Below are 25,872 nucleotides of genomic sequence, written 5' to 3'. Positions count from 1 at the left end.
TTGAGAATATCACTAGATGATTATTTGATCAAATAGATATGTTCATTTTCACTCAGACTGGGCAACTCGCTTCAAGTGCTGCAGCAGGGTATCCTGATCTGAAACTTTTTGGAATCAATGTTCACGGGAGAGTGTGGATTAGCTGCCATGTACACTGCTCAAAAAAATCAAGGGCACGCTTTCATCTCATGTCAGATCTTGATCAACAAATTATTTACAGTGAGTCATCTAGTGATATTCTCAATGGCTTTAAATGATTCTTTGACCCAGAAAATGTATATTTTGACACCAAGATTGACCTTCTAAGTGGCTTGGAAGATATATTGGTTCTCATAGACTTATGGCTTATGACTTATATGGCTGCCATCTCCGATCTGCAATCTTGATGAAGTGGCTCCTACCAAAAGTTGAAACCTTTGCTGACAGAGAGCATATGGAAAAATTTTGGTGCTTTTGTCCGGCGTGTCCCCTTTCTTCTCAAATCTGGTCCTAAGCCACCTGACTAACTGTGATGGAGTTATAAAATACATTTAAAAAAAAGGAAAAAAGAACCACATGGGCAAAGGAGACATATGACATATAGTGTATGTGTTCGTGTGTGTGTGTGTGCAGAGAGAGATTTCCACATTCCACAGGACATAATTTAACAGTGTCTTATTAAGCTTTCACACCCAACAGCCACTGATACATGTTCCAAGCTAACTAGCTAGCTTAAGTACCTATTTTTGCTATCTTGCTAATTTACTTTTCCGCCAAGGCCCATGATGATTGTTTTTCTCTTTAGCCTTTATGATGTTCATAGCATATTTTATTCATAATTATAACAGGTGAAATAAAATTTTTAGACATACCTTGATGGACAGTCCACTGCACTGCTTGTCCCAGGAAGCAAATGCTAGCTAGCTCATTTGCTAGCTAGCTCGATGGCTAGCCAGAATGTGGTGGGGCAGGAAAAATAACTGAAAGTGTCTAACTGGATTTTTGTTAATTTAATATGTGTATTTACATTTTTTAATTTACGTTTGTATATTTAGTTTACATTTTTTTTATATTTTAAGAAATAATTTAAATAATTTTTGTAATTTTAACAAAGAAAATGACTGCTTTGGCCACTAGGGGGCGAATTTGCGATGGCCTAATATACAGATTTGTTTGAAACATATCCACCAACACATCCACCAAATTGTGTGCTTCTATCACAAAATAAACAATTCTTGTGATTTATTGAGCTAATCCGCCCCACAGGGGATGCACATTTTTGGGGGGTGCTACCCACACGTTTAGCCCCGTTGCTCATTCCATGAATGCACGATACTTACAAGCTGTACCTCGTTGTAAAGGTGACTAATCAGGCTTTCCAACAATATACAATTCATCACCAGTTGGTATTATTAAAAGGGCAGTTTTTATTCATCATTGATTTATTCATATAACAAATGCCTGCCACGGCCACTCGGGGACGCTTTTGAGGTGGCCCAATATCCAGATTTGTTTGAAACATATTCACCAACACATCTACCAAATTTCATGCTTTTATCACAAAGTGGACGATTGGTGTAAAATATTGAGCTAATCCGCTTTAAAAATGCTTTAGAATAGTACATTGAGCATGGTAATAGTAGTGTATGTGAAAAAATATTTTAAAAACACCATAGTATGTTGAAATGGTAGTTTGTCCTAAATGCAACCACCCACACCTAAAAATGTGTTCCTTGTTAACTGCTACAGAAAAAACCTACTTAACACAACTTTTTATGAGATATAATTTGACTCTCATAACACTGAGAGGTGAGGCAGGACTGATGCGGGTCAAAAGTCTTGGAAGATAAAAAGATATGACAATGTACTTTTGGAGGAACCAAAAGACAGTTGGTTCACACCTTCTCTATTATTTAGAGGTTTGATGTTGCTCATTTATCTAGTTGGTTCTGCTCATTATCACGTATGACAAAGACTGAAGAACAAAAAGAACAAAAGAGAGAAACAGCTTGATCAGTGGAGTTTAATCCAGTTTGTTATTTCATACATGAATGCTGGTCTGAAATACACCAATTTAAGGGTGCGCACTCTTATAGGGATGGGGTTCGACAGCATTTCATCAAATCTGAAACCAGTTCTGAATCCACTTGTTGAAACTTGTTACACAGGTTTGTTCGGTGGGAAAAATAGAGATGTCTTAGGCCCTGTTAACACCTGACATCAACATGCATGTTTGGTGATTTAATCACAAGTGGACAGCTCTGTACTGACTAATTTGTGCACCAACAGCATCATATTAAAGTACGACAACAGGCATCGGCAACAACAACGATACTTAAGATGGCTTTGTCCTCTGAGATTTTGGTTTGCCTGAAAAATGGCAAGGAATAAACCCATGCTGTGTCTCGAATTCGCATATTTTATTTTGAATGCATACTAATGTATGATAAAATGCAGTGCACTTTGCAATCAATCTATTTCAAACTTGTGAAAAATGGTGATCAAGGAAGCGGCAGAAGTTGCAGCTGAAACAGTTAACATCTAACTATACAAATTGAGGTTATACATGTTTTTTTTCGCTACCACTACCACCATTGTTAGGTTAATTCATCAGAATTAATTGAATATGTCTGTGGCTGACTATCACCAGCTGATCTACTGAGGTTGGGAACACTATTCTGTTGAAATTCATACTATGCAAGCAAGTACACTGTGTGCAGAGTGTGCTACATGGAAGTGCATTATTAAAAGGATCCAAATTGAGATGTGTCTGTATTCCTTTGAGTTCCTATTTTAATTTCCAGCTGACCAGGCCCGACGAGTGCCTCTCTGGAAGTTAAAAGCAACAATGCATTTGGTCTTTTGCAAATGGAAATGATATGTGTTATGTGCACATAGAGCCAGATGTGAACAGGGCCTTACTGTGGTTAGCAGAATATGCATGTATTAGTCAGTATCATACCTAAACTATTGAGATTCTACAATGCCTAAATGGTGCAGAAATGTCCTCTTGCTGTGTTCCCTCCTTGCTTGTGCTGTAGAAGCTAAAGTACAACAACACAGTGAAAATAATCTTAATTCTATTTTTTCATTCAGCAAATATCAACAGATTTCTCTACATGCACGATGCACTTAATGTTACCTGAATTTCTAGTTGCTCTGCTAGAGGTCACAAAATCTGACAGGTCACAGAATACAGTGAAACATCGGTGGAAGGCTTTTAGGTGGTGCACTGCTGCACAAGCTTTTACTCTAACAAGTGACCCTCAGGCAACGTTTAAGTTAAGGCGGTTCACCGTGTTCAGTCAGTTTTGTGTAAACAACAGTTTCTGTACTTTCTAAAGTAATTTCTTGCAGATGAACATGGTGCTAGAAAGTGGTGAAACAGGCTTCAGATTCATTGACTGCAAATTTTAACAAATCTGGGTGGTTTACCACCTGGAAATGGCTATCGGAACCCACCCCTAACCGAGAGCGCAACAATACAGGTACTTCTAAATGTAAGCTTGGCATGACACATATCATTTTCAATATGCTATTAGTTCACTGTTGTTTAATTGGCATCTGGTACTCATACGTTTACCCATTATCAACATAGTTTCATCAAACCACACTGTGATATTATTTTGAAATAAGCTTATACCACATACAGTAAATAACCATTTATCCCGTGGCAATCATCTCTGAAAAACCACCAACACTTATTTGAGTTCATTTCTGCTCTTAGAATCAACCATTTACCTTTCTTTTGCAAATCAAATGTGCTTCGATCCACCTACATACAGTGGTTGGTAGAATTGAACTTGCAAGTTGTACAAAATAAAAGTCCTGCCAGTCACTCTGACACGAGAAGGCATTTTCTCCATTGTTTGGCTTAATGTAAAAAAAACTGGTGTTCTACTTGAGGACTTCAGCCCCAAAAAACCAGAGAGGGAACAGACAGTAATCATGTGTCATATTAAAGTCAGTGTTTTTCAATAAACAACTTAATAATTCTTCTGAAAGAAAAAAGTCATTTTTGAGTTTGTACTTTAAACAATGAAAGTATAAGTAATGAGACTTTTTAAAAGTACCTCTTCCTTGTGCAATCAACTTAACATTTACAAAACCTTCCTTTGTACACTCTTGATATGAGTGTGTCTCTGTTTTCTGTTTAGGAAAAGAAATCTGTGCTTTTAACATTCTCATGCACATTAAGGGGGGAGTAAAAATGATTTTTTAACATTTTGTATTTCTATTAAATCCAAGGGCAAGAGAGGTAAGGGGACTGTACGCCCACATATGGCTAAAGACTCATTTGTGTGCATATAAATAGCTGTATGCCACATTTGACTACAGATTTCACTATAATTACAGTGTGATTATAGTGGTTTCTTTAATGATCTGCCACTGTGATGTGTTATGTTCCTCACTTAGAAATGACCGCCTTCTTAGTAATGCTTGCTCTCCTGCTCCCTCCTCCTCCTGACGCGCCTCCTCCGTGCCAGAGATGGCCGGGGATAGTGAAGGCGTCCACACTCATGCCCATGGTTTTAGAGGGGATGGCACTAAACTGCTTCCTGTCTGAGCTGTATTTGTAGATGGACTCCACCTGGGTGGAGCCAATTGTCCGCGGGCCCACGCCAGCCAATCGTATGAGCTCCTGGGAGTCGGCGTTCATGGTGTAAACGCCCCTGAACTGGCAACTGGAATCACGGAAGAGGATGAGGAAGTGGTTGGCGGGACTCTTCTCCATCTCCTGAGATTGGAGGAAAGTGGAATATAACAGACATTTAAAAAAAAAATCACATTTGGTATCTGTTTTTTGTTTCCATCTGCTTGTATTGTCTATAAACATGCAGATTGATGCATAAGTATGAAGAAGTAGTTTTCCCTTGGACACTTTCAATACATTTTACTGATAATACTTGTGTACATTTACTAATATGTTATGTTAAAGCCATGAATTTTACTTGTGATGGAGTATTTTTTTTACATTGTAGCATCGTTATTTCTTTAAGCACAGCAAGTCACATAACTTGGTGTCTGCAAAATGCAGTAAAATGCCAAATTCATAACAAGATTTAAATGATTAATGCCATGTGTTTTACTGAAGAGGTAGCAAAGTGGCACATTGTGACGTGAAATGAATCACGTACCTCAACTATCTTGTTTTTCTGTGTCTCGTTGACCTTTCCAGCGAGGCAGCAACGAGAGAGTGCGTTGTGAATGATGAATTTGTTGGACTTTAAGCTTGGTTCTTTGAAGAGCTTTGGACCTGCACATACAAACACAGTTACACTTGCTGAAGCTAATCCAGGTGTACAACTCTAGGCATTTAGTCCATGAATATAAATACTCAAGCACGGAGAGGTACTTTGTGGTGCTGTACCTGTGTATTCTGGGGCAGGTGAGGTTCCATTGGAACCAGAATCCCAATCTTTATCTCCATTCTGATTTGCCAGTTTACTTGGTGTCACACATCCTGAAGGTGAACCAGGGCGGCTGTTGGAGAAAGTCAAACAATGAACCATCAGGTTATCATCTCATTATCTGTATTAAAAAAAGGGCTGACTTTTGTGAGCTATGATGCACATGCACGGAGCTACAGGTTGCCGACCCGTGAGCTAGCCTATCAATTAACTTAACATGTACAAGTGCCTTTGTTAGGGCAGTTCTGAAGCAAAAAATAATGTGACATGTATGTTAAAAATTGTGGATGTTAACAATCAAAAGTATAAAAGCATCTATCATGCTTAAGCTTGATTCTGTATTTGCATGTTACCTTTATTTACCTAAAAGTTCAGCTAATGTTAGCATGGTAACGTGTACGGTTACGGTTAATGTGCTTACCTTTAGCATTGTTTAAATATGTATGAAGCATCAAACTAATATTAAGAAGTTATGACTGGGCATCGGCAAAGTGTTTGAATGCATTTGTGGCTTAGCTTTGTGTTACGTGTCTTTGTATGTTCTTATTTTGGACTGAGTTTTTAGTCTATGTGTTTGTTGTTGTGCTGTTTCCTTGTATGGATCTGCTAATAGATTGCAGATGTTAATTAGCTTGAAGCTACAATCTGGTACAGTGCAACAAATGTATCTAAATTGTATACAGTCCCTTAAAAAATAGATAAATAACTAAATATTTCTGTATAAACTTAATTGCAATCCATAGTTTCTATAGAGCTAAAAATACAGTCAAAACCTGACGAACCACCACTGCCATCTCTCAAGCTAAGGTGCCAGTATGGCTAAAAAACTGCACAAAAACATACACAAAAAAGACCTATGCAGCAGAGTACCTCTGAGGTTTCTTAGCCAGGTCACTGCATCTGTTTCTCGGCTCATCCGTAGCTGCCAGGTTGAGGGAGGAGTTGGAGTAGACTTTGGTCAACTTAGCGGCTGGAGAAACATAGATATTAAGACATTAAAACAGCTTTGAAAGCATTTGCAAATACATTTAATTTGTTTCCACTTTTGACTTTACCTGCTGTTCCCTTGGCTGGACTCAGAGACAGCTGTGTTTCCTCCCTAGTCATGCTGCGAGGACGGGAGCGGGCTTTTTTCGCAGAAGATCGTCCTTGAGTGGCTGATTTCTGTCGAAGCACTTTGTCCAAGTCCTCCATGATCCTGAGTTGATTCCGCCTTGTGTATTCCCCTCGTGTGAAATCTCCCCGGCGGGCTGGTGTAGCAGGAGGTGTTGGGGATGGGGAAGCCTGGCCTGCGGGAGGTGTATTTGAGGGAGATGCCACTCGTTTGTCTGTGGATACCGGTCTGAAACCAAGAGAAATATGTGCATCTCTGCTTTTGACTTATGACTTGACAAACAACATACAAATTGAAGCAATGCAAATAACTGTAAGCGTTCATGAATCTATTCATGTGTGCTACCTGTTTTCCCTTTCTTGCTCATTCCACTGCCTCCTCTTCCTGAGCTCCTCAGTTCTCTTCTGCTGTTTTTCCAACAGTAAAGCTCTACGCTGGGCCATCTCCTCCTCACTATGCACCTCCTCCTACAAAATCACAAACACACGATCATATACCCACCTGCCATGAAGAATTAATGAGCACTCAATTGCAAGCACTTACCTGAAAAACGAATCCAATTCCACCTTTGGTCCCGGGCCCATTCTGCTCTGCACTTGGTTCCAAAGTCTTGTTGGACGTTTCTCCTTCAGATTCACTTTGTTTTTCTGGCAAGTTGCTGACTCCTGCGGCCAGATCTATGGCCAGCTGCTCTATGGGATCTAGGGGTTCTGCAGCAAGTCCTCTAGCAGGTTCTGCTGCAGATTCTGTGTGTTCACTCATAGAGTCAGAGGAAAAGTCCTGCCCTTCATCAGTTGGTTCATCACTGCCCCCTTCTGGTCCTCCAAGAGATGACAGTGAGACCTCAATCAGGCTGCAGCGCTTGTCTGCACCTTCACCTCTCCCACCTTCACCTATAGCACTGAACGCAGCAGAGAGGGAGAAGGCCTCACTCTCAAATGAGCACTCAGAAGGAGCGCCAGAGCTGCTTCCACCAGCAGCTCTTGGACGATCTTGTCTTGGGTGTGGTAAGACTGGCAGCCCTCCTAGAGCCTCCGCATCCTCCTGCTCCAGCTCCAAGCTGAACTGAGTCGGTGTCTCGCTAGAGGCTGTGTCCGAGGCATTCTCGTCAGGCTGTGGTGGCTGAGTAGGCTGAGGAGACTCTTGAGGAGTTCTAGGCCCACCGATACGGAAAGAAGAGGAGGTCTGAACCTGGCACTTGCTAGGGGACACACGCCGCAAGTGGGGAAGGGTGTCCACATTTTGGGTTGGAGCCAAGGCGCGGTTGAGTGGGGGAAACTTGAGTTCAGAAGGTCGTGGGTGAGGCTGATGTGGGCCCCGCGGCTGGTGCTTGGGGCTACGGGGAGTGGTGGAGGAGTGGATCTTAGTGCGAGGAGCCGGGCAGGAAGAAGAGATGATAGTCTTTGGGGAGGTGGAAGAAGAAACAAGATGAGAACGCCGTGACGGTGAGGATGCAGTGGGGCCACTGGGACTAGGAATCACCCAACCTTTACTGGTACTCTTTGTGGAAGTCTTTGTTGGGGTTCTTGGTGGTGTCTTTGTTGGGGTGTGAGGAGGAGTCTTGGGTGGTGTTTTGGTGGTACCTCTAGGAGTTGATTTGGGAGTGGTTTTGGGTGTATTTCTAGGTCTTTGGTTGCCCATAAGCTGCTGTTGCTGTTCTGTAAGTTTCTGCATGTCCCTCTGTAGTGACTGCAGAGCTTCACTCAGTTTCTGCACCACTTCATTGCACTCCACTATGGCCGCTTCACCTCCTTTCTCTTTCTCTGCTCCTTTTTCCTTCTCTGTCCCTTTCTTACTTTCAATAGAGAAAGTGACCTGCTTCTCTAACCGAGGAGGATTGGAAACAGATGGCTTTTCTTTCTCCTCTCCATCCTTTTCTTTCTCCTTCTTTTCCTTCTCTTCTTTTTCCTCCTCCTTTTTAAGTTGCTCCTCCACGCAAGTGAGGCGCTCCTCCAGGGTGAGATTATCCTCCTCTGCTCCCCCCCCCCCTCCTTCTCCTTGCTCTCTTTTAAGTTGAAGGAAAGCCGTTTTTCCAAGCCTCTGTCTGTGCTTGGCAAAGATGGCTTCGATGCGTCTTTTTTGGGCTTCAATGCTTTTGCGTTTTTCCTCTAGACGAACCCCCAATTCCCAGGCCTCAGAGCCCGGTTCAGGACCTCTGGGACCTGGGCTGTCCTGGCGGCCAGGTGCCCCTGCTGGGGTGGAGGGTGTATGTGGAGTTCCAGGGGTTGTTGGGGTCGGAGCAGTGCTTGACTCCTCCCCAGGAGCGGCAGGTTGTCTTCTTCTGTTGTCGCGACGTTCAGCAAAGCTTGTCATGCGTGGACTGTTGTTGGCGCCGTTTCCCTGTCGACCATTACCGGGTCGAATATTACCAGGGGCGTTTCTAGGGGTATCATCCGATGCTTCAGAGGAGTCAACGCTGCCATCTCGTAGAACAGAGTCATCATCACGGGACATATCGGAGGTGCGTCCTGATCTCTCCCGCCTCTCTCCCCTTCCTTGCCTCTCAGTGTCACCAGCTTCTCCACCAACAGGCCGGTGGAGGACACCAGAGCGAGAGGGAGCAGAGCTACTGAGCTTGGAGTTATTCTCCTCAGGGGAGTGTAGAAAGAAACCAGCAGGGGCTCCTTCAGGACGTAACCTGGGCTCTGGCCTTCCTCCCAGCACTCCTCTTCCACCTTTCTCTGGTATCCTTACCTTCCTCCGATCTTTGCTGCCTGGAGTATGGACCACCTGTAGCGCCTCCTCGATGGTCGGCAGCTCTCCTAGTGGCGTTGTGTGTGCGTAAGGGCCCCAGGAAGAGCGCTGCGAGGGTGCAGAGGCGCTGACCAGGTGGCTGAGGTCCTCTGAAGGGCTGTACGGGACACAAGTCATCCCTGCTGATGTCACCGGTGAAGTCATTGCAGGGATGCCGGTGGTGAGGCTGTCAGTGCTGACAGAGCGAAAGACAGAATCTATTGGGTTTCCCATGACAATGTCAACATCACTGTCCAGCCCAAATGGGATGCTGAAAGTCACTGCGGACAGAGGACGACTGCGGAGAGATGGACGACGACGGAGGGATGGAAAAATGGATGGGTTTTGCCAAAAAGAATGGTAAAGCAGAGACCACGGAAGCCAAAGTAAGAAGATTTTAAAAATCAAGATAAAATATGAATGCAACACAACATTTACTATAGAAATCACATGAAGCTTTGAAGTATAACTACCTGATCTGTTTCTTTGTCCAACTTTTGTGCTCTGGGAAGACACAAAAAAAAAGTCCAAATCAAATTCAGGAATATTTTGGTTGAAAATAAATAAATAAATAAATAAATAAATATTCTGTGGATCTCTTTCTATTTCTTACCTGGTGAAACTGAAGAGCAGTTGGGCACAAAGGGTTGTTTGAAGACAAAGGAAGGAGAACCACTGAAACAGAAAAATACAATAAAATGTTCTTAGTTCACAAATCTAATAAAAGCAAATTTCACAATAGTGTGCTTAGGCTGAGGCCTTGATTCAAAGCCGAACCCGGGTCATATTTCATATCAGGTTTCTTTAGGTTTTAATTTGGTTTTGGCTCAATAAATACCATAGTATTTTAAAACTCTGATTCCAAAGAAGTTGGGGCACGTAAAACAGAATGCATCAATTTCAGGAGAGAGGGAGAGAGTATATTTCCAAAAAAAAAGTTACATTCTTAGTTAGAACATTGGATATCTTGACTACTCAACTAAATGTAGGTAGAAAAGGATTTACATATCATTGCATTCTGTTTGTAATAATGTTTAACACAGCTTCCCTACCCTTGTTTATGACCAGCTTTTTAGCTGGTTGCCTCTGACTCTTAATTATGGATTTTTATAACTGCAGACTTGATTGCTCATTAGAGAGAAACATGACTTTTCCAGTATGTTCAAGTGTGTAAAGAGCAAAAAGAATGAAAAAACTTTCCGCAACCTGGTTAGAAGTCGTGTGGATCTGCATCAGCATTATTATTATCATTATTTATATTATCATTTGGAGCCTTAGTCCAACACATAATCCTGTGTAAAATTAAGACAGATATCAGAGTGGTATAAATATTCTTATCTGACTCTTGGAAACAAAGCAAAAAAGGGTATTGTCAAATTATTAATTTAACAGTGAAACTAATTTCCTCTCTTTCATGTATTCAGGGTTGTAGGTTGAGCTCAGTTTAGATCACCATTGTGTTGGTGGTATTAGTGGGATGTTTTTTACCTGTTGCTGTTCCCGTTGACAGGACTTTTACAGTCTAGTAACACTGATATATCTGAAAGACATAGGAACAAGGCAGTGTCAGAGACTGATCGTAGTTGGCCAATTATACAGCGAGAAAAATGTTCACATCAACGTATTTGTTGAGTCACAAACCTGAGAGGTCAATGGGTTGGATCGGCTGGACAAAATCAGGCTTCTTAACCTCAAACCACTCCAGCAGCTCAGCTATGAAGCTCATGATGTTCAACTGACAAAAAGTAAACAAAATTGTGTGAGAGTGTCACAAAATAAATATTTAAATTTACCATTGAGACATCGTTTCAAAGGGATGTTGCATGGAAACTGGACTGTCAACACCTTAAAGAGTAACTACACCCCGGCTGAAATCCTGCATTCACTGTTCATCCTGCAGTGATACTTTTCTTCCACAAATAATTTTAATCACTTGTGTGCATGCTTTCTTTTTCATCCTTACTCTTTTGCTTATCTACACTTATGTGTCCACAGTGCATCGACTGTAAAAGTGAAAGGTTATAATGCTTACATGCAGAACCGGTGGAGCGTAGAGCAAGTCCTCAACACCGAGTGGGCAGCAGCTCTGTAAACTGCTCTCACAAAACTCTCTTATCAGCTGCAGGTTGTAGAGACTGTCAGCCACTGACATGGTGTCCTTCAGACAAACATCTGGAAGGAGCAGAGAAATCATACATAAACATCAGATACTTTAAAAAAAATAAAACTATAAATAATTGTACCAATGGAAAGGTTTTGCTCTCCCAGTAGATATAACCACATTTATCGGAAACCTTTTTTAGATTATGGGGCCATCATTTAGCTGTCTTGCAGCATACATCAGCCAAAAATAAATATTTAATCATCAAATGTGTAGGTGTATGCATGTGTGTTTGCGTCTGAGTACATGTGTGTACCCTCTAGAGGCAGCAAGCTGGGGCAGTAGTAGTGCAACACAGCAGCTATAGCGCAGCCATTAGACAGATCTTTGACCGCAGAGACCAGAGGGAAAGTAGGAGTCAGCTTAGACTGCACTTTGTCCTTCTTATAGCGGATCTAGGGAAGAAAGGAGAGAGAAGGAGGAGGAGAAGGATGAGGAGAGAGAAGAGGGTAAAAAGAGGAAGCAAAGACACAGAAACAGCAAATGGGCGAGTGAGGGGAAGAGAGGAAGGATCGTAAGAGAGATACAGATAGTTACAAATGTGAAAATAAAAGATAATATTGTTTTCAAAGAGTTAGAACAGTGAGAAAAGAAATGTACAACCAGCCAGGAATTTCTTTCTGTCAGACAATAAACAAAAACCATCAACTCAAACTATGATGGCAGCCAAACTCCAGGTAACTTACAGAGAAGGAAACCAACAGAAACAAAGCGCAAGACCAGTGATGCCTCAATTAGGAAACATTTGCACACACGCACACACACACACACACACACACACACACACACACACACACACACACACACACACACCAACCAGAAGGTGCAGTGCAAAGTAATAAAAAAAGGACATTGCTCAAAAAAGAAATATGGGTATTAAAATGATTCTAAGTGAAAATGAGGACGTTTGTCCTCTGGTGTCCATGCAGCAGAAACAGGCACTGACGACACTGTGAGCCTTCAATTCTGATCACGTAAGAGATACATAATCAGATAAGAAAAAAAGTGAATTTAATCAAAGTGAAAAGCTCTTGTACTGTACCACGCTTTACTATGAGGGGCCGTACAGGTCATAATTCATATCATCCCTCTCACATTCACAATTTTACCTCTCACATTCACAAAAAAAAGAACTCTCACATTCAGAATTTTACCTCTCACATTCACAAAAAAATAACTCACATTCAGAATTTTACTTCTCACATTCACAAAAATATACCTCGCACATTCACAAAAAAAGAGGTATTTTTGTGTATGTGAGAGGTAAAATTGTGATTGTAAGTGGGAAAATATACATCATGGCCTATACGGCCCCTCATACATTACACCCAAAAAAAGAGTCCAACACAATACAAATGCTGCATGTGCATCAGCTGTAAATGATGTTACGCAGCCTTGTTGGAGGAGGATAAAGTTAAACAGTAAAGAGAAGCAATCAGTGTCATTATGCCTCCTATAACATGGCTTAGTAACACACTATAAAGAAAAGCAGGAAAACATGACGAAATATGGATAAATACTGTTAAAAGCTAATGAGTTTTAATTGCTCCATCCAACCTCGGGGTTGGAATAGTGATTAGCTTGCAGTTTGTCAGTCAGTCAGTCGTTGGTCGACAGCGTGGGACAGGTGTGGCGATTGGTCAGTCTGTCAGTCAGGTCGAGTGCGTTTTGCAACGGGAGACGAGGAGGATGAGGGTGAGAAAAGAGCGAGGTGTTATACGTTACCACTGGCGGCTTATTCCCCGACTCCTTCAAACAAAAAGCGATAGCATGCTGGATGGGGGATGGCAGAGAGAGGGAAACAAGCATAAATGACAAGGGGGCCGGTCATCATGGGAACCGCCACACCACAAAGTCACATGGCACTGCTCAGGGGAGAGAAGAGCGACAGGGGAGGAGGAGGAGGAGGAGGAGGAGGAGGAGGAGGAGGGGGACGAACAAAGGGGGCGCAGAGGTGGTTTAAATATCAGCGAGGGAATAATTTCTCCCCCCTCCTTTCCAACATCTCCTCCCCCTCGGCTCTGATAATCTGAGCAGTTTGAGATGAAACTGATGACTGAATGTAACAAAGTCACAAACAACCCAGTGTCCAAAACATCATCTGTTAAATAATAATAAGCAGTTACAGAATGATTTCTAATTAGTCAGTTGAAAAAAGGTCAGCAGATATTTAAATGACATCATACACTGAGGCACTTCCCATAACAGGACAGATAAGAGTTATGTGAGAGGCATTTCTAGCAGGCACAGTAAAATGTCAGCCACAGCAGATGGACGGACTAAGAGAGGAAGATAGACAGGAGAAGAGTACACTTACGGGGACTAGTTTCCAGTACCAACGGTTGGATTGACACTGCCAGAGAGCAAGGCATGACAGAGACACAACCAGGGAGGAGGGGGGAGAACAGAAGCAGAGCAAGGTCGGTGTTAGAAGCTTCAGCAACACAAAAACAGTATGAGAGAAAGCTGCTTCATAGCAAATCATCGTGCATGTGTATGTGTGTAGGTGCGTGTTTTTTACCGTGTCCTGGGCAGTCTGCAGGTCTGTGCACGTCTGAGACTTGTTGGGCTCTTCTTCTTCTGTGATCTCTCTCAACTTCTGGTTCAGCTGTAGGAAGTTAAAGGGAGAAGTTCATTTATTTATTATTTCTTTTTAAAATATATATGAAGACCGAACTAACCATCGTCACAGAGATATATATAGCGATATACTGTACAGAGTAGCAAATGGGACAATACAATTGTTTACAAAGGTAATAAATCAACGGAGGAGGGTTTTTAAAAAACATTAATACTATACAATCTGGCTTATTTTGCAAACAGTGTAGTTGCCCCCTGCTGGACATTTGTAAGAATGCAGGTTTGAGTCACTTCTGCATTGGTTTCAATTTTCAGACCCCTAAGCTACACCCACATCTCTTTATACATTCTATGCCATGCCATTTTCACCATCCAATAAGGGAATAACTAATAAAACAAACAATGAAAACAAATCTACCTTTCAAGAAGCTCAAAAGACAGTTAGGCCTCTGTACTGCCTATATGTACACCGTGTTCCAAATTATTACGCAAATTGTATTTAAGTGTCATAAAGATTACATTTTTTGTTTTTCAATTAAACTCATGGATGGTATTGTGTCTCAGGGCTCTTTGGATCACTGAAATCAATTTCAGACACCTGTGATAATTAGTTTGCGAGGTGAGCCCAATTAAGGAAAAACTACTTAAAAAGGGCGTTCCACATTATTAAGCAGATGACCATTTCCAAGCAATATGGGAAAGAAAAAGGATCTCTCTGCTGCCGAAAAGCGTGAAATAGTTCAATGCCTTGGACAAGGTATGAAAACTTTAGATATTTCGCGAAAACTTAATCGTGATCATCGTACTGTTAAGAGATTTGTGGCTGATTCAGAGCACACACGGGTTTGTGCAGATAAAGGCACAATGAGGAAGGTTTCTGCCAGACAAAAACATTGGATTAAGAGAACAGCTGCTAAAATGCCATTACAAAGTAGCAAACAGATATTTGAAGCTGCTGGTGCCTCTGGAGTCCCACGAACATCAAGGTGTAGGATCCTCCAGAGGCTTGCAGTTATGCGTTATTCTATCAGTTATTCTATTCGGCCACCCCTAACCAATGCTCACAAGCAGAAACGGCTGCAGTGGGCCCAGAAATACATGAAGACTAATTGTCAAACAGTCTTGTTCACTGATGAGTGCCCTGCAACCCTGGATGGTCCAGATGGATGCAGTGGTGGATGGTTGGTGGACGGCCACCATGTCCCAACAAGGCTGCGACGTCAGCAAGGAGGTGGCGAGGCATGTTTTGGGCCGAATCATGGGGAGAGAGCTGGTCGGCCCCTTTAGGGTCCCTGAAGGTGTGAAAATTACCTCTGAAAAGTATTTGGAGTTTCTGACTGACCACTTTCTCCCATGGTACAAAAAGAAGAACCGTGCTTTCCGTAACAAAATCATCTTCATGCATGACAATGCACCATCTCATGCTGCAAGGAATACCTCTGCATCATTGGCTGCTATGGGCATAAAAGGAGAGAAACTCATGGTGTGGCCCCCATCCTCCCCTGACCTCAACCCTATTGAGAACCTTTGGAGCATCCTCAAGCGAAAGATCTATGAGGGTGGGAGGCAGTTCACATCCAAACAGCAGCTCTGGGAGGCTATTCTGACATCCTGCAAAAAAATTCAAGCACAAACTCTCCAAACACTCACAAGGTCAATGGATGCAAGAATTGTGAAGCTGCTATCAAATAAGGGGTCCTATGTTAAAATGTAACTTGACTTGTTAAGATGATTTTGATTGAAATAGCTTTTGATTTCAGTAAATATGACCTCCGAATGCTGGAAAATCCAAAAATGAGCATTTTCAGTTCTTAAAAACCTATAAAATGTTATAAAACTCTGTTGTGCGTAATAATGTGGAACAGTGCATTTTAAGTTTTTTATTTAAAAAAAAAATACTGTTATCATTGAGAGGTTTGTCCAATCACATTACAATTCATTAAACTAATGGTTGATGACTTAAATTATGCTGACTGTCATTTGCATCGACTATTTAGGAAAATCGGAGAAAAAACTCAGTTGCATAATAATTTGGAACACAGTGTATAATGTGATTATAAATTGGTGTTTTCTCTCAGGGTTTCATTGACCATTTCTCTTGGTTCCATCCACACAATAAACAGAAACCTTTGCATAGTAAAATCTGTAAAAAGTAAGTTTTCTGGTAGAATTTAAATGCATCTCTGGGTTTACTCAGAATTCAGTAAAATAAGATTCATCCTGGTTTTATATGGCTCAATAAGTCCAAGTGAGAATCTGCTGCAGGCTGAAGCTGCCAGTAAACTACATTTTAAACAGGTGTCGAGTGAATAACATGGAACCTGTCCTTTAACTGAACACCTATATAAATAAAGAGGATGGCAGCGTTTGAAAGTGATTTTGTGCTCTCACCCTGTTGACCCAGAAGAGAAGAGCATTTTCCCATGGAGCCCCAACGCCCATCTGCTCCGCCTCCACCGCCATCTTCACCCTGCCCACCGCATCTTTAGCAACCAGCGTCATCAGAGAGTCGATCAGAGCGAGGTGGGCTTTCTGCACCGATCACAAGAGGGACAATTTAACCAACTCATCAGACTTTTAAACACACAATGAATCAATATATAACTACAGTGCTGACTCTGTAGGTACTGAATGCTTAAGGCTTTCTATTTTTTTAAGCCTTTTCTACTTTTATGTCACTACACCTCTCCTTTTCCTTTGTGTCCTTTCTTTTTTGCTCTTACTGCTACTCCTCTTTTACTTCAACTGACAGAAAAACATTAAGAGAAACAAAGTTATCACACAACAAACTTTTCTTTACTTTGCTTTGGAGTTCATTTTACTAATTCTTATTTACCTACTTATTATAAGGAGCTTTCCCCTGTGGTTTTACTTTAAATAAATCCCTCAATAAAAGAAAGAGAACCACTGGAAGTCGAATTTAAACAGCTTAACACAAATCCATCACGCCAACAAACCCACCGTCTTGATGGGGATGAAGCTGAGGTCCTCCTCGGTGACGTCTGCATCCTGGACTTTTGGAGTGAAACCTTTCTTGATGAGGAACTGCAGCAGAGCGGAGTTGTCAGCCGGGGACCCCTGCGATGCCGGCAGAGAGACCCCCTGCGCCTGTGCCAGCAGGGCCTGGGCTCTGCAGTAGATCTCCGGGGAGAGAAGCAGCTTGGAGACGGCCGGCTTGAGGTGCTCTTGATCATACTGGTCTTTGTAAAGTGGTTCTCGCAACTCCACAGGGACATTTTCTGAAAAAGGGAAGAGGAGAGTCACTGAGCTTTTTAGCCACGCAAGTAGCATGGCTCTATTGGTCTTTCAGTTGGTCCACAGCTTTGATCCAAGCTGACATATCTAAACCATCATTAGAAGGAATAACATGACATTATACAGACATTCATGCTCCCCAGAGGAGAGGCTGATCTAAGCATGAATCCTAATAACTCTTGTTATCATCTTCATCTCTTCTTCTTGTGTCATCTGCAGAAATTTTCACTTTTTGGAGAAATATTTCAACAAATTCTTGATGGCCTTTGGTATAGACACTCATGGTTCCCAGACATTAGGCGAGAGGCAGGGTACACCTGGACAGGTCGCCAGACTATCACAGAGCTGACACATATAGACAGACAATCACGCTCTCATTCAGTCCTATGGGCAATTTAGAGTTACCAATTAAACCTAATTGCATGTTTTTGGACTGTGGGAGGAAGCAGGAGTCCCCGGTGAGAACCCTGCTGACACAGGGACAACATGCAAACTCCACACAGAAGAGCCACTGGCCAGAGTCGAACTGGAGACCCTCTTGCTGTGAGGAAAGAGTGTGAAAAGCTTTATGATACCTGTAAATTACATTGCAGGGCATGCATGTCCATTAGCTTCAGCTGTACCGACTTTAGTGGTGATTAAGGTTGTCAAAGTATCAAAACAGTGATACTGTTTTGATACCACATGTACAATACCATCTCCTTAACATTGTCTTTTTCTTAACAAGTACTATGTGCAGGTTGTTGTAAACAAAAAATATAGACATTTTTGCTTTTTACGATGGTATCAAAAGGGGTATCAAGTTGTTGTTTGATCCTAGTATTGTATCAAAGTTTAAAATCTGGTACTGTGACAACTTCAGAGCTAAATGGCGAATGTTAGCATACTAAGAAGCTAAAGTAAGATGGTGAACATTATACCTGCTAAGCATCAGCATGTTAGCATCATGGATTTGGTTAGCATATTGAAGGTGGCATTTAGCTCAAAGCAGAGCTGCTAGAAGGAAAGAAACAACCGAGTTCATGGAGGCAAAAGAGCTCAGAATTAATATTTCAGTGGACAGCGGAAGTTGAAAGAGTCCACTCAGTCATTATCTACACATGGAGATAATTATCAGAGAGTGGAGCAACTCCTTCATCTACTAACGGATGTTCTTTGAGCTGCACGTGAGGAGAGAATGAACCATGAAGTTTAGGGTGCAGAAATAAGATATTTCTTGCAGATAGAAGAGATGGGGATAAATGCGTCAGCTTCCCTGCATTGTGCTGCTCTAGTGCAGAGAATTGCTTCGTCAACACATCGTGGAAAAGATTACAAAGTTCACATCACTACTGCTGATTATCTGTTCTGGAAGACAAAACTGACTAACTCCTGGATAAGAAGTTTTCCCACTATGACGATGAGGGGACAGTAAGTGACAGAGTCTGACTGCGGCAGGCCTGCAGGAGAAGATAATGCCATCATGTGCATGAACAGCTCAGCTAGGTCCCCCAGACAAGTGTGTGCAAGAAGACCACTACGAGTGGGTCATTTCATAGACAAATACACGCTGTGGACACAAGAACACACACTTCCCTGGCTGACCCATATTCCAGCTCTGGAAGGATGAACAAGGAGACGGGATAATCCTGAAGATTGGAGTGGACTTCTTAAAGGGAATATCAGAGTCTACATCTCTTCCACTTACTACAACAGTCAATCCTCGCTCTCTTTAAGCCTTTCTCCTGCTTCATCTGTCCTTACATATCTGACTATGACTCATAAAGAGGAGTCTTCTTTCTCTGTGTCACCTACTGTTATGATGGATGCTCTCTTATGTAACTGTACTCCTTCTTTTCCGCCGTGAAGAAAAGAGAAATTGCTGCATAGCCACGTTGAATTTGAATAGAAACCTCTATCTGTGTCACTGCATAAACAACAGTTAAAATCACACACTCCACTGCAGTGTGACACACACTGTTTGGGGTTAAACTCTCTGCCTTTCACACTCTGCAGCACTGGGAGGAAAAAGGACTGCCGTCACCATGGGGATGGTGGAAATGGAAATCGGCCATTCTGTCCCGATCACAGCAGAGCGATGAGGCCGGACTGCAGAGTAGGAACCAGCTAACCCATTTAACATAATACTGATTAAATCAGGGGAAAACACAGAAACAGGCCTGTGCAGCTCAAACTGCACAACAGTGTATGGACTGTATGGGCATGATCAGGTAGAAATCACCAAATGACAGTGTGGCACTGATTCAAATCTCCTGTCTTCACTGTCCTCACACAGAGAAGAACACACAGGCTGGAAACATCGTCCAGTTATTTTCTAAAATAACTGATTTGTTGTTCTATCAAATAAGTAAATGGTCAGAAATGTCTGTTTTAATATCCCAGAGCCCAATTTGTCTTCAATATTTGTCTGCATTGTGGACTAGTTAATCACAATGCGTTAAAATACCATTCTGAATTAAATTATTATGGTGCTCTAGAGATATTTCCTGGCTTACAACCACAATGCCAAAATAGTTGAGATACTGTGAAAAAAATGTAATAAAAGCAGAATGCAGTGATTTTGCAAATCCTTTGTTACCTACATTCAATTGAATACAGCACAAAGACAACTTGTCTTTATGCTAAAACTTTGTTTATTTTGTAAATATACGTATGCACTCTTTCCGAAATGTAGGCATTTTTTTCCAACTTGTTTTTCAAATCATCATAAGAAAAACCATTTGTTGGTGCATGATCATTTTTACATATTTCTAAATGAGAATAATGATCCATAAATGATAATTCCCTCCAGTGTCACAAATCATATCGCAATTACATCAGTCCAAATAATCGCAGTTACATTTTTTTTTTCAAAATTGTTTAACCATCAGTTTTTATAAGAAAAGCAGTAAATACTCACATTTGAGAAGTTAATATCAGAAAATCTTTAAAAATATTTTGCTTGAAAAACAACAAACCTCAAGATTAGAACGTAATACTAAGATATGTTTTTATCTTTTTAGGATTCAAAATCAACATATTTTAAACATCTTTTGTACATCTTATTAAGGTATATTTATTGCTGAAATGTTGTCAGTTGTACATTATCCTTCTGGTAATATCTTTGTATGATCTTTGATTATTCTCTTCACATTTTATTTGGAGAATATTTTTCAGGTATGTTTAATCTTATTTTATAAATGTGCTTTTATCGTATCTTGAGGAGGACAGGACCAGTGAGTTCATTTCCTGGTTAAAATTAGATCAAGATAAAACTTTAATTATGCCTAGGGGAAATAGCTGCAGCAGCAACACGTTAGAGTGCAAATATAAAAGTCTGAGATAGCAAGCACAATAAGGTGAAAATCAAAATATATACATTATATACAATGACAAAATCAGGTATAATCCTACTTGTTCAATGTTGTATTGATATTGTGATATGAAACCTACTATCATCTTAGATTTTGGATATCATAATATGGCAAAAAGTGTTGTTTAGTCCTGGTTACAACTGCATGACAAAAAAGTGAGTTATTTTCTCAATCCACCAGCCTCTTCAAGTAGTTCTACCACATAACTTTACCTCATTATATCTACATTACTGATAAATATTAATCACAAACCTAATTGTGTAAATATTTTTGTAAAAACACTAATAATCAACCCTACACAATCGGTGCAAAAACAAGATTGAGAAAAATACCTATTATTTTATTTCCCCCTCTTTGTGTATGCTTTATTCAGTTTTATATGATTGTACATTTTATATATTTTGGGGTTTTGGAGCATTGATCTGACAAAAAGAGACATTTGAAGACTTAACCTCTTCAATATATATTTATGTTTACAAGTCGTAGATTAAAGATGGGTTAAAACTGTCAATATTTATTACATTATTTTCCCCTCATCGTCCAGCTAAACTAGACTGGAAAATCCAAAATAACAACAAAATTAGGAAGAAATGTCACTAACAAAGCTAGTGTCTGTGTCCATGTCAGGTAGAATGAATCTCAGCTGTGTGTATGAATCTGTGTGGCTTTATTAGTGCTATTTTCTTTAAGGGCTTCCATTAAAATTGTATGAGGCACCCAGTGGGCATTTTCCAGTTGACAGACAACAATGCAGCGTCCCCTGCTGAGAGGTTTTCAGCTCATCTCTCCTCCTGTCCCACTCACTGACCAGACACAAATGCAACATGAAATTCTGTCTAAATCTATTACTACAGACAAAAAAACAAGGGGTTATTACATAAAGAGAAACTATGCAACTTTTACTGTTGCAGTATTAACCACAGTGTGACATCACTGTTAGTCAGCAGAGCCTGAACCCACATACTGCACTGATCTGTGACTGGGACACGTCATTCGCACCAATAGTGGTGTGTAATAACAGAAACAGCACTGGAACATTATAATTAATGAATCATTTGGGTCAATGATTAAACATAACTGCCAATAATTCCCCATTTTCAGCATCTTAATGTGGGGGTTTCCTGCATTTTCTGTTTTATATGATTGTGAATTTGATATATTTGGAGTGTTGACCTGACAAAAGGAGCAATTCAAACTTATTCAAATTTATTTATATTTACAAGTAGAATAAATATGGATTAAATCTGTCAGGGTTTCTACCTCACCTGAACATGTATTTTATTTTTCATTTACATGTTTCTATGACTTTTCCTATAAATTATGCAAATAAAGAACTAAATAACTAAATCCCTATGCTGGTGCAAATGATAATCAGTCGCACCCCATAAAAGGAGCATCCACAGCATGATGTCATTATATTCAACAACAACGATTAAACATTAAAAGCCTTATTAAGATGCTATTCATCACAATGGTATAACATTGGGTTGCATTGCAAGTGTTAAATTAGTGTATTTACTGTATTTTTGGCCACATTCATGACAATGCTGACACGCTTTCCCATTTGTAGCATATGTCCCAAAATAATCCGAATATGACTCATTATAAAATGCTTGCATTGCATTTGCAGCCACATGTGCAGCAGTCAGCACCACCATTGTCTTATAAAAACCCACTATGTCACCTTCACTAGGCTGCCACGCGCTATAGCACAGCGTGCGTGCGTAACACTGACACAAATATTATGCGGTCCTGACCCATTTACAGCCGGCCCACACATATGTAGGGCCTGTACGTCTTTTGTTTCAGTCGTGTCATTAAACGATAGATTATATGAATCTATAGTTATTTCTCTGCCGGTGGACCCCTCCACAGGCCTGATGACAAAAGGCTTTGTTGCACTGCAGCGATGACAGCCTCCAGTACCTTAATGCATCACGCAGCGCTGAGGAGATTCCTCCTGACAAGTCTCATATGCATGTCAATAATTGGCTGAAAATTGGCTTCAGTAACATGGAGCCTAACCTACATGCAGCACAGCCCGTGAGGGACGCGCAGGTTCACTAAGCATCAGTGCAGCGGTTGATGCGGATAGATGCAGCCGGGCAGATGGAGGCTGGAGGGCTCCAGTGAAATAAAATGACAGTCTAAACTCAGAGCTCCATATATAGGCTATAGCAGGATGAATTATTAAGCGCCCCACCCAAGCAGCGCCTCGGTGATGAGCTTACAGCGGCGGTGGCTCCTACCTGCAGAGCCGTACGATTTCGACAGCAGCCACCGGACGCTGGCGCAGATCTTGGCCCGGTTGAAGTCGTACTGGTCCAGTGGTTTGATCTCCGGCACCGAGAAGGTCTTCTTCATCGCGCTGGGAGAGTCCACCATGGCCGCGCTGCGCTGCGCCGCACGGACGACACGGAGGCAGCAGGAGCAGAAGCACCGACCGCACCGGGAAAATGTGAGGAGGAGGGATGGAGAAGGAGGAGGAGGAGGAGAGAGGGAGGAGGACCCTGTGATGCAGACACAACATTAGAATGAAAACAAGACGTTAAACAGAGAGGGTAAAAATAGAAACATGTGGCTCAATATTATTCTATAGATTAAAGAAATATAATATATGGTGAATAAAATGCTTCATACTAGAATATGATCCCGGCTCCACGCCCCCGTATACGTCACATCTCGACCAATGGGGATATCACAGAAAAAGGTTTCCAAAATTGGGCTCACGTGAACGCAGCAGCAACGTTAACAGCTGGTAAATGTTCTGCTGCATTACAGCCGCATTGTTTTTGTCCTTAATAGCAGATTAAAATGTCTTATAAGAGCTGGGAACATATATGTCAGTGACAGTGTCTTCTTCATCCACATGGTGGTGCCCTTGAGCAAGGCACAGACTTCAGCCGCAGGCCAATAACCAGGTGACCCTGCCTGGGTCAGCAGAAACAGTATATTTGCATTGCAAAGTTCAGGGGGAAAAGAGAGAATTTAATCCTGAGTGCCTGATCTAACAAAGAAGGCATTCTCATTTCAGAAGATAAATCATCTGAAACCGAGTGAGCAGAGTGGTTTCTGTGTGCATAAAAGTTGTTTTGGATGCTGCAAAGAGTCTAAATAAACTGCTTGTAAGCCTGAGTAATGAGGCTACAAACAAGATAGAAAATGTGCAGCGGGCAGATAGGTAGGTAGGAAGGTATTTATTGCACTAGAATAAATGTAATTGTTGCATGAGAATAAATGTCAATAAGTCACTAGTATTAATTATATTATATTATTAATTATTCCACGAGAATGAATGTATTAATTGAGCTAGTATTAATGTATTTATTGCACAATAATAAATTATTTATTGCACTAGTATTAATGTATTTACTACAGTAGAATAAATTGATTTACTGCACGAGTATTAATGTATTTAGTACAGTAGAATAAATTGATTTACTGCACGAGTATTAATGTATATATTGCACAAGAATAAATGCATTTATTGCACTAGTATTAATGTATTTACTACAGTAGAATACATGTATTTATTGCACTAGTATTAATGTATTTACTACAGTAGAATAAATGTATTTATTGCACTAGTATTAATGTATTTATTGCACAGAATAAGTGTATTTATTGCACTAGTTTTAATGTATATATTGCACAAGAATACATTTATTTATTGCACTAGTATTAATGTTGTATTAAAGTCGTTTTGGATGCTGCTAAGAGTCTAAATAAACTGCTTGTAAGCCTGAGTAATGAGGCTTTAAACAAGAAGAGAAAATGTTTAGCGGGCAGATAGTCTTAGCACGAGTGAGTGAGTGAAATAAATGAGTTAGTGAGTTACCTTCTAGATCAATAAGGTAATTTAATGGACTGTAAAAGCTAGTTACTGTGAGAAGTTAAAATAGAATCAAATCTGCAACAAAAAAAAAAGAGAGAAAAAATCTATAGCTATTGTCTCCTTCTACAGTTTAAAGACTGTAAATGTAATAATATAGATGTAAGTATGTAACTCTTTGTTAGCTGCACAATAGCCCTGGAAAATATCCTGCAGCACTTAATGTGAGAGGACCAACAGCTGGCCCTCCAGCTGGGCTGTGATCACTTGGCCAGGCAGCCTTTTGAATGAGTTTCTATCATAATATTACTTTTGTAATATTACCTTTTTTTGGCACAAACAACACTGGTGTGCATGTCAAATAACTTTGAGACTTCTCTAGTGGGCTGAGTGCCCAGCTATGAGACTCCGCCGCAGGAAAAATACAGATGTAAACAATAACATTAATGATGGCTGAATTCCATTTAGCTGCCTCAGTTTCCGGGTCGTGGTATTATGCATGCTGGCTCACTGTTTTAACCTTTATTGTTATTAGTAACACATGCTTTTTCTTACTATGACTAGTAGAATTCCACAGAAAGCTTCAGACCAATAAAAATACACAGAAAAACAACTTTAGCCAATAAACATCCACAGGTGACAGAACATGCTCTAAAAAACAAGTAAAAAATGTATTTATTTTAATTTATTGCAGTAGTATTTATGTATTTACCCCACTAGATAAAATTAATTTATTGTACTTTAACTCAGAAAACCATTCAGGTTTAACTAAATAAAGGCATTTATTGCACTAGAATAAAGTTAATTGTTGCATGAGAATAAATGTCAATATTGCTCTAGTATTCATTAATTTATTGCCCAAGAATAAATGTAATTATTGCACTAACATTACTGTATTTAATACAGTAGAATAAATTATTTATTGCACTAGTATTAATGTATTTATTACAGAAGAATAAATTAATTTTTTTAGTAATATTAATGTATCTATTACACTAGAACAAATGTATTTATTGCACTAGTATTAATATATTTATTGCACAAGAATAAATGTATTTATTGCACTAGTATTAATATATTTATTGCACAAGAATAAATGTATTTATTGCACTAGTATTAATGTATTTATTACGGTAGTATAAATGTTTTGTTGCACTAGAACAAATGTAGTTATTGCACTTTTCTTAATGTATTTGCCTTTGTAAATTGTCTTTATTGCACTAGAATAAATGTACTTATTGCTGAAAAAAAAAAAGTACTGCAATAGTATGGGTGTAATTTTTGCACTAGAATAAATGCAGTTATTGCACTCGTATGGATGTAATTATTTTTACAAATACAGTAGGTTTGCCCTTAAAACAAAGTCATCATATTGCACATTCATAGTAAAAAAATTAAAAAGGTCAAAAGGTTAAATTTGCTATATAAAAGAGTTCAACAAACACAAACGAGAG

The 25,872-nt window shown here is 40.4% G+C and overlaps 1 protein-coding gene across 3 annotated transcripts; it reads right to left on the bottom strand.

Moving 5' to 3' along the window:
• Positions 1 to 1,984: 1,984 nt before the first annotated feature.
• On the bottom strand, positions 1,985 to 23,011 carry LOC131971709 (calmodulin-regulated spectrin-associated protein 3-like). 3 transcript variants are annotated; one of them, XM_059333275.1, is made up of 19 exons: positions 22,836 to 23,011; positions 16,940 to 17,217; positions 16,370 to 16,510; positions 13,920 to 14,006; positions 13,716 to 13,751; positions 13,124 to 13,171; positions 11,655 to 11,793; positions 11,270 to 11,409; positions 10,879 to 10,972; positions 10,726 to 10,777; positions 9,851 to 9,912; positions 9,711 to 9,741; positions 7,048 to 9,535; positions 6,850 to 6,971; positions 6,446 to 6,732; positions 6,261 to 6,360; positions 5,351 to 5,463; positions 5,118 to 5,236; positions 1,985 to 4,717 (listed from the first exon to the last, which is right to left on the bottom strand). In XM_059333275.1, exons 1-19 carry the CDS (start codon positions 22,969 to 22,971, stop codon positions 4,388 to 4,390), a joined length of 4,803 nt encoding a protein of 1,600 aa, XP_059189258.1. In that variant the 5' UTR covers positions 22,972 to 23,011; the 3' UTR covers positions 1,985 to 4,387. The 3 variants fall into 3 exon arrangements, with proteins under 3 accessions (XP_059189258.1, XP_059189274.1, XP_059189267.1); XM_059333291.1 differs by lacking the exon at positions 13,124 to 13,171; XM_059333284.1 differs by lacking the exon at positions 13,716 to 13,751.
• Between the last annotated feature and the right edge of the window lie 2,861 nt (positions 23,012 to 25,872).

This window comes from Centropristis striata, chromosome 1 (genome assembly GCF_030273125.1).
Source record: "Centropristis striata isolate RG_2023a ecotype Rhode Island chromosome 1, C.striata_1.0, whole genome shotgun sequence".
NCBI lineage: Eukaryota > Metazoa > Chordata > Actinopteri > Perciformes > Serranidae > Centropristis > Centropristis striata.
This window is presented reverse-complemented; position numbering and strand designations above follow the sequence as displayed.